General features: G+C 37.2%; 1 protein-coding gene across 9 annotated transcripts in view; it reads left to right on the forward strand.

The window, feature by feature from the left end:
• The window catches only part of LOC110825159 (ATPase E1-E2 type family protein / haloacid dehalogenase-like hydrolase family protein), a 29,816-nt gene extending 20,737 nt beyond the window's left edge, over positions 1 to 9,079 (forward strand). For 4 of the 9 annotated variants that reach the window (XM_088220183.1, XM_088220195.1, XM_088220199.1 and 1 more), the window contains 3 exons: positions 6,156 to 6,254; positions 6,912 to 7,103; positions 8,104 to 9,079. In XM_088220183.1, the coding sequence (XP_088076309.1) occupies positions 6,156 to 6,254; positions 6,912 to 7,103; positions 8,104 to 8,622 (810 nt within the window). In that variant the 3' untranslated portion in view covers positions 8,623 to 9,079. Of the gene's footprint in view, positions 1 to 6,155; positions 6,275 to 6,911; positions 7,104 to 7,323; positions 8,015 to 8,103 lie in introns of those variants that run through there. The other 5 variants (XM_088220191.1, XM_088220212.1, XR_015819208.1 and 2 more) reach the window with 5 other exon arrangements.
• The last annotated feature ends 803 nt before the right edge of the window (positions 9,080 to 9,882 follow it).

The raw sequence follows: 9,882 nt of genomic DNA on the forward strand, positions 1-9,882 counted from the left end.
AATTACAGTAGTAGAACAGAATTTCCAAGCTGTCCACAGCAGAGGGCTAAGTGTGTAAGGAATCGGTTGTGCTTGTGGGCTATGTGCAGCAGGCAGATGCAGCTTGTGGAGGTTGCATGGCTGTTGGCTGTGTGCAGAAGGGCAGATGTGCAACTAGATTGAGCACACTACTGAAAAGAGGCACAGTTGGAGGTGCCCAATGAAGGCGCTGTTTGGGCCTGGCACATCAGAGGGTAGCTATGCAGTGACAACCAGCTATTTTGCGGTTATTAGGGCTGCTGTTGCAATGAGGTGCATCTGTGGTTGGTTTTAGCAATTGCAGGGGACAGCAATTGGTGGCATGTGCTGCAGGAATTGACTACAGCTATCTAGGAGCTGTGCAGGTTTGGCTGCATGGAGGAGACACTGTAGAGGTTTGACCTGCGTGCAAACAGATGTTTGTGGGTGGTGCGGCGTCCAGGAGCGGCCTCAGAGCCAGCTGAACTGCACGGGGTAAGATGCTGAACATGCGGCTGGCGGAGATGAGCATGGTTGGAGGCACGGCTGAAGGATTCTGGTGTCGGCGATGAAGGCTGGTCTTGGAGCTAGCAGCTGGATGGTGGTGGCCAACAATGAGGGTTGGCTCCTTAGGGTTTTTAGGTCTTCTTTCAGTAATAAAGGCCAATAAGAGATTGTGATGGAGGCCTAAAGTTTTTTTCTAGTGCTCTAATACTAATTAAGAATGATTGAACGTATATTTGTTTAATATCACAACTTTATATATACGGATTTTCTAAAATAGAAAAAAGAAATAAATAATTGATTAGGTAAGATGCATTTTGTTTTAATGGTTTTCAACCTAATTTACATACTATAAGATCCTTGGGCTAAAACTTTGTGCCGAACTGTCTCTTGCACCTATTTGGACAGAGTTTCAAGTTTGTTAGTGTAATATTTTTACGTGAAAATTTGTTGCATGCAAAAACTAATTACGTAGCTTTTGTAGAGAGAGAAAGAAAGAGAGAGAGAGGGCACATAAACAAAGCATAACCCTGCAAAGCTCTCTGTTTCTGTGCTTCAGTAAAATTTTTATAAGATGATGCAAGAAAAAGGGTTTCAGTTTCATTCATGTTTGCATGGCTTAAATAAATCAATTTACAATCACAGATCTTGTTTTTTCGTGCAAGTGATGATCTTGTACACAAACTTAATTCCACCCTTATCCAGTTACGACATAATTTAAGGAAATTTAAATTTAAAATTCAAATGCAAGTTGATAAGAATAGATTTTAACTGATTCTTAATAATCTAACACTCCTCCTTAAGAATAAGTCCCTACAATTCCTAACTTCTTTCTCATCATTTCGAATTTCCCTTTTCCAAGCGACTTTGTAAGAATGTCAGCCAGTTGCTCATCGGATGAGCAATAAGAAAGCTTGATTTTACCACTCTTTTTAGCATCTCTAATTGCATGGAACTTCACATTAATGTGCTTGGTTCGGCCATGCATCACTGGGTTCTTAGCAATTGCAATGACCGACTTATTATCCACCAAAATTTCAGTTGGTAGAGAAACATCCAGCTTTAGATCATGCATTACTTTCCTTAGCCACATTGCCTGATTTGCAGCACCTGCAGCAGCAATATATTTAGCTTCAGCTATAGATTGAGCAACCACTTCTAGCTTTTTAGATGTCCAGGAGAAAAGCCAAATGAAAATAGATAACCAAAAGTGCTGCGTGCATCATCTAGACTCCCTGCCCAATCACTGTTAGTATACTTGAGCAGCCTTCCTTCTCCCTTTATCTCATATAGAATTCCATAATTTTGGGTATCATTAAGATACTTCAATACATGCTTTGCCGCTGCCATGTGAGATTGTTTTGGAGATGACATAAATCGTGGTAGCAAACTCACAGCAAACAACATATTCGGCCTTGAAACAGTGAGATACTGCAAGCTTCCAATAAAGCTTCTGTACCTTGCCTCATCCACTTTATCACCTGTTTCATCCTTAATTAATTTTAAGTTTGGAATTAATGGAGTAGAGACAGCTTTACACTCCATCAAGCTGAACCTTTTAAGTATTTCACGTGCATACTTTGCTTGAGACAGAAAAATCCCGTTCTGAGTTTGCTTTATTTCCATCCCCAGGAAGTATGTTACTTCACCTAGGTTGGACATCTTAAACATCTCCTCAAACTGTCTTTTGCATTCTTCCATTTTACATCGATTATTACCTGTCACCAGTATGTCATCCACATAAATGGCAGTGATTAGATTCCAGCCATTTTCATTGTGTTTTGCATATAGTGTTGTTTCTGCCTTGCTCCTTTTAAATCCATAATACAGTAGGTACTCGTCCAGCTTCTATTACCAAGCTCGTGGAGCTTGCTTAAGGCCATACAGAGCCTTATGTAGCAGATAAACATGATCCTCTTTTCGCTCGACAGTGAATCGATCCGGTTGATCAACATAAATTTCTTCTTGAAGATCACCATTTAGGAATGCAGACTTGACGTCCAGGTGCATAACCTGCCACTATGAATGCGCTGCTACTTCCAGGATCATTATGATGGTTTCATGTCTTGCAACTGGAGCGAAGGTGTCCCCAAAGTCGATTCCTGCAGTCTGGGCATAGCCTAGCTTTGTGCCGATTTACAGAGTTATCGGGATTCAACTTGAGTCTGTAAATCCACTTGACACTGATTATCTTCTTGCCTTTTGGTTTAGGAATCAAAGTCCAGGTTTTATTCTTTGTGATCATAGCAATCTCCTCCATCATAGCATCCTTCCAAGAGGAATGTGTGGCTGCCTCTTGATAGGTTGCAGGTTCTTTGAAGACAAAATTGTATGATTCGTATGTCTCAGAGAGACTTCTCATCCTAACTCCATCAGCACTTCCATCATCTCCAACTTCCTCATCATTTTCCAATTCAAAAGGGAATGGAGCTGGTACAGATTCATCTCCTCTTGTCACCAGTTTCTCTGCCTCATCACGTTCTATTTTTTCTTCTACCCAATTCCAGTGTGAGCCTTGATCTATCACGACATTTCTCCTAATCATAAGCTTTCTGGAGCACAGCATATACACCCGATACCTCTTTGTTTCTGTATTATAGCCGAGGAGAATTCCAAGCTCTCCCTTGTCATCTAACTTTCTTCTTTTTTCATCAGGAATTAGGCTGTAACAAACTGAGCCAAAGATCCTGATGTGGGTAGTCTCGAGCTTCCTGCCATGCCAAGCTTCAAATGGAGTCATCTTCTCCAAGGCACGAGTGGGCAACTGATTAAGCAAGTAAACAGATGTGTTTACTGCTTCAGCCCTGAACTATTTGTGCAAGTGTTTGTCATTCATCAGAAATCTCCCCATTTCCACTACAGTTATATTCTTCCTTTCAGCAACGTCGTTTTGCTACAGTGAGTAGGGGGCAGCAAGTTGCTTTTTGATCCCTTGAGAGCTACAAAAATCCCTGAATTCCTGTGAATTATATTCAAGTGCATTATCAGTTATTAACATTTTGAGCAAACACCCACTTTCTTTTTCTGCAATCAATTTAAACTCCTTAAACTTACCAAACACTTCTGCTTTGTTTTTGAGAAAGTAAATCCAGGCCTTCCGTGTCTGATCGTCAATAAAAAGGGAGAAATACCTGCTCCCATTTAAGGAGTCTTGGCTCATTGACCCGCAAATATCAGAGTGAACAAGTTGAAGTTTTTCTGTTGCTCGTGTGCTGGCTTGTGCAAGAAAGGATGTTCTATGCATCTTGCTCATTTGGCATACACTGCAAACAGTGTTGGTTTCACCAAGTGAAGGGGGATTGAGACTCAGGTTCTCAATTTGCAACTTCTTCAAGCCGGACAAATGATAATGTCCAAAACTTTTGTGCCGAATTTCACCCTCATTTGCACTAGCATAGCAGGCCATGTGTGCTGGCCTCTTCATGCACAGTAGGTAATTCTGATTAATCTTTGGTGCTGTTTCGATCTGCTTCCCATCAAGATCATAAATCCTGCAGCATTTGCTCTCAAAAAGAACTTTATACCTATTATTTGTCATTTGATTCACACTTACAAATTTTGCTTTAATGTAGGTACAAAAAGCACATGAGTAATATGTCGTGTACCTAGATGGGTATTCACAGAGATAGTGCCATTATCTTATGCATTCTTGAACTTGCCATTTCCCAACCTCACTTTGTCTTTTAGAGCTTTGTTTAGATAGGTAAACATGAACTCGTTCTTGCACATGTGGGATGTACACCCACTGTCAACGATCCATTTTGTGTCATCTTCGTTTATTACTTCATTTGAGGCCACATACAAGTTTGGCGAGACTTCACCAGTTGCTTCGGTGATGTTTGCTTGCTGAGGTTCTCCTTTAGTTTGGCCTTCATTCTGCTTCTACTTCAGCCTACAATTTCTTTCTTTGTGGCCAAGCCTTTACAGAAGTGGCACTGAATTGCCTTCTTGTCCTGGTACCAACAATCCTTTTCTAGATGGTTGGTCAAGGTGCAAATTTTGCAAGGATGAAATTTTGATTGCTTACCTCTGTTTTGGTTTCCTTGTTGCTTCCAGGTTGAGCTCTTCTCTCCAGTCTGCTTTCCTTTGTTCTCAATTCCAGCTTTGGCTTTTATGAACAAGGCTCCTTCCGTGTAATTGGTTTTCCTCATGTTGGTTCGCTGCTCCTGCGAATCTAATTTATTGATAAGTTCAGCTGCAGTGATGGTATCAGTATCATTCAGCTCCTCCAACATAGAGATTTTGGACTCAAACCGAGATAGTAAACTAATTAGGATCTGTTTTACCACCCATGAGTCAAGAAAGTTTTCTCCCAGCAGCCTTATCTTGTTCATAACATCCATCAGCTTTGTTGAATATTGTCTTACTGTTTCATCTTCTCTCATTCGCAGCATTGCAAATTCTCTTTTCAATTTTAGTAACTGTGTTCTTCTGTTTCTGGTACCACCTTCAAACTCTTCTCTGATTTTGTCTCAGGCCGACTTAGGGGTTTTGTAGAGCATGATCCTACTAAATACCGCATCTGAGACTGCCGAGTGAATGCAGGTAAGCACACGAGGCCTTTTCATAACCTCCTCCTTATGCCTTTTGATCTAGGTTAGGGACGTCGTGTCCCGCAGTGGAGGTGGCTCGGTGTCATTGAGAACCACATCCCAGAGGTTTAGTGATTGCAAATAGATCTCCATCTTCAGCGCCCAAACATGGTAATTTTTGCCATTGAAGTGTGGAGGTGCAGATGAGCCAGAACAGGTTGCATTTTTATAACGGGTTTTTGAGATTTTTGGATTGATAGGTAGGCTTTATTCTTTTCACAGATCCTTCGAGACAAGATGCTCTGATACCACGTAATATTTTTACGTGGAAATTTGCTGCATGCAAAAACTAATTACGTAGCTTTTGTAGAGAGAGAAAGTAAGAGAGAGAGAGGGCACAGAAACAGAGCATAACCCCACAAAGCTCTCTGTTTCTGTGCTTCGGTAAAATTTTGAGAAGATGATGCAAGAAAAAGAGTTTCAGTTTCATTCATATTTGCATGGCTTAAATAAACCAATTTACAATCACAAGTCTTGTTTTTTCGTGCAAATGATGATCTTGTACACAAACTCAAGTCCACCCTTATCCGGTTACAACATAATTCAACTAAACTTAAATTTAAAATTCAAATGCAAGTTGATATGAATTAATTTTAACTAATTTTTAATAATCTAACAGTTAGAGTTTGAATGAAAGTAAATATTAATGAGAGGGACAAGTCTGTAATTGAAAAAATTGTTGTGTAGTCCATAGGAAACACCTTCTCCAGCAGTTCATTTTAGCAAAGACAAAAACTAGGTGATCATTTTTTTTTTCTTTTATCTGCCATATTCTTTGGTATCATGTTCGATTTATGGTTGTGTCTCCTGTTTGATGTGATTTTGTTCAAATTTATAGAGTTAAAATAGAGATGTCCTGCTATCAAGATTCAATGTACCAGCGAAGCAGATAACTATCCTCAAATATTTTTTCACTTTTTATACCTGCTGCATGAATTTGTTTTCTCAATGTCATCTTTGACCTTTGTAACATTTCACCATCATCCTTTCAAGATGTTTTCATACTTCTATGGTATCTAATTGTCTGATTTTTAGTTTTGTTTTTTAAATCTTGGACTGCAGGCTGTAATGGCTAGTGATTTTGCTATTGCTCAGTTCTGTTTTCTGGAACGTCTGTTGCTGGTACATGGTCACTGGTGCTATAGGCGAATATCAATGATGGTAAAAATGGGGCCCTAGAGGTGCTCTTTTTTCTTTCCTTTTTCTTGCTGGTGATTAATTGTTTTGGGTGGGGGTCGAGGTGGGGTAGGGAATCTGGGCAAGTGGCAAAGGTATAGTTTTGATCACAGTTTTCAATATCTAGATGCAACTGCCTTGTTAGGAGAAAATGTGTTGCCCTTATGCCAGTTACTTGTTCCATAATCATGTTTTCTTTGGAATATGTTTGGAACAAATTCAAAAATTTTTTAGCATTTATTTTTAAGTTCATATTTGATTGAATTAAAAATGATGTAATTTTATTGAAAGATGATAAAAATTAACCTCATATAAACTCTGATGTGGAACTGAAACAGTGTACTTTAAATTTCTAAAAGATATTGTTCTAGATCTACATAGAATTGTATAGAAGGTCAATAAATTTCAAAATATTTCACATGAGGTCATCTAGAATATATAATTTTTTGTAGATTTATTCGAAACATAGCCTTAACATGACTCTGCTGTTTTACTTAAAGCTAGCAAAGATGGCTATATGCATATATTATTTAAATATGTAGCTCTACCCTTTTCCTCAACTTCAAGTCCCTTTACCATGGTGTAAAAACCGCAAGATGCTACTTTGTTTAGATAATCATTCTGTTGTTTTGGTGGATGCAGATCTGTTACTTCTTCTACAAGAATATCACCTTTGGATTTACTTTATTTTGGTTCGAGGCTCATGCTTCTTTCTCTGGTCAACCTGCTTATAATGATTGGTACATGTCGTGTTACAATGTCTTCTTCACTTCACTTCCTGTAATTGCTCTGGGTGTTTTTGACCAGGATGTACCTGCACGACTCTGTCTCCAGGTATGAGACCCTCTTTTTTGGTAGGAAAAGAGAGAATATTAAGGATAAGAAGGGAGAAAATGTAATGCAGAAGGATAATATAGCCTCTTAGAGTCTTCTAAATTATGAAAGTGAAAACATTACAGCAAAAACAGAAAACTCATTGTACTATTGCCCTCCAATTTTTACGTAGCACAGAAATAGAAATACCAGTAAATTGACCATGGAACTTGGCTTATAGGAAGGCCAAAAAGGTCATCCTTTCCTGCTGGAACTGAAAAGGGAATGATCGGTCTTCAAAGATCCTGTTCTGCACCAGCCACAGCATCCAAAAACCTGCACTAGCTCCCTTTCTTATCACTAGCTTCCTTTCTTAACCCCCCTCCACAGAGGTTTGAACTCATGAAGCACTCTAGTGAAGTAGCAACCCAGCATCCACACACCTGCAAAAATTCCACCTATCGTAAGAGTTTTAGCTTCCTTTCTTGCCCTCCCTCATACAGGTTAACTCATGAAGCCCTGAAGGAGCAACCTGCACCAACCAGAAATATGCATGAGAACATGGAAGAAAACCAATGATGGACATAAACAATGATAGGAAAAGAGATTGAATGTCCTTGAATTTTCAATGGATGCATTTCTCTTATCATTCCAAAAAGGGATTAATGTCTGTGATTTAAAAAAATATATATGATGTAAACATTCCCCATATCGTTCCCAGCGAATTAGGTACTTTTCATACTTAAGTCCATTCTAATTGTATATTTGATATGTAGAATAAGATCACAACTTCTCTACAAAGCAACTCCATACTAACTTGCACTTGGAGATATATCCCTAATTTCTATTTAAAGAGCAGGAATGGTCTCAAATGGAATACTCATGTATAATGTTTTTACTGGTAGTTGACTAATCAAATGCTCATGTATTTTTCCTGTGGTTAGATTCACACGATAGAATTATAATAACTTTAGTGTGGTATCAGGGTCATAAGGTCATTTATGGGACAATTGTTTTGCAGTATCCTTGGCTGTATCAAGAGGGAACATATAATGTACTTTTCAGCTGGAAACGCATACTCTGCTGGATGTTTAATGGAGTACTTAGTTCCATAATTATATTCCTCTTCACCACCAACTGTATCATGTACCAAGCGTTTCGAGGAGATGGTCAAGTAGTTGATTTTTCAGTTCTTGGGATCACAATGTATTCATGTGTAGTGTGGGCTGTAAATTGCCAAATGGCACTTTCAGTCAACTACTTCACTTGGATCCAGCATATCTTCATCTGGGGAAGCATATTCTTATGGTATTTATTCTTGGTGGTTTATGGTTCAATTCCTCCCACAATATCTACGACTGCATACAGTGTTCTTACAGAAGCCTGTGCTCCAAGTATCCTTTACTGGCTCATCACATTTCTTGTTGTCATTTCTACTCTCATACCTTATTTCTCCTATAGAGCTTTTCAAATGAGGTTTCAACCAATGCCTCATGATATTATACAAAGAGATATGATCTGTCGCAGAAATGCCAGATGACTTGCCAGCCAAGGTTAACTTCTCATTACATTACCTAAATTGCAAAATTTCATAAAGATCATGAAACTCTTCAACTTTATTGTGGTTAGGATTCTTTGTTTTTTGTATATCCTGTAGTTTGTTAGGTCTAAAGGATGGTTGCGAGATGATTGACAAACAAGAACATGAAGATAGAATCCGTATTTCCTAAGCCTCTCCTTTTGTGTGGATCATGCTTGTAAAGGAGTATAAAAGAACATGTCCTTATCTTCCATTTTACCTCAAACTTCAAGAAGGCTCCAGAAGCCAGATTTCCTCCACAGAGAGAATAGTTAGAATGTATACAGTGATGTTTTTATTTGAAGTGTGCTAGTAATATTTCAGTGGGGAGATGGTCATATTACGTTTACTTTTTTTAGCTCATGAGAATAGTTCTTTAACCCAGGGATGATCATGAATATATCTCTTTTTTTTTTTATTTTCTTAGAAAACTTTTTGTATATATATATATATATATATATTTTTTTTTTCTGAAAAACTGTGGTATATTATTGTGATATTGACAGATTTTTTGCCAACTTATTAAGACACTTCTAAATATCTTAATGATTTTATAATGAAAAAATATTTTTGGAATAATATAAAATAAAAAAATAAATGTTGTAACAATGATCAAATTAAATTAAAAAAAAATTATTTTTTAAAATTCCTTTTATAGGCGTCATATAGACATGTCATCAGGGCTTCCTCCCAAGAGCTTAAATAATTAAGTTGATGTATTGCTGAAATAGAAAAATAAATAACTGATCTATATTTTTGGAGAGAATTTTTCTCAATTTTTAGGAAGAATTTTTTAAAAATTTTTAACATTTTTGAAATATAAAATAAAATTAATTTAATTATATCAATTATTTATTTAGTTGTGAATAGAAATCTAATATTGTCAAAAATTTTATATTAAAGAATTTCTTCAATTAAGTTATTTAATTCATATTATATTTGATTAATTTCTAAGAATTTAGATATGAAAATAGAATTTGTTTTATCACAATTTCAATGGTATAGAATAAATTAATTAACGTTTTATTTTTTACGAACGTTTTTAGAGTATGCATTGTAGTACCTAACTAACTTATTATCACTTTCCTTTAATTTTTCAAGCCTTACCTCCCCAATGCCCGCATATAATGCGTTTGGAAAAAAAAAAAAAAAAAAAAAAAAAGTGCAGGATCAAAATTGATAATATAGAATGTGAATGTTCTTACTACTTTCAAAAGAAAA

Source organism: Carica papaya, chromosome 1 (assembly GCF_054855325.1).
Source record: "Carica papaya isolate Zhongbai chromosome 1, ASM5485532v1, whole genome shotgun sequence".
In the NCBI taxonomy this organism is placed as follows: domain Eukaryota; kingdom Viridiplantae; phylum Streptophyta; class Magnoliopsida; order Brassicales; family Caricaceae; genus Carica; species Carica papaya.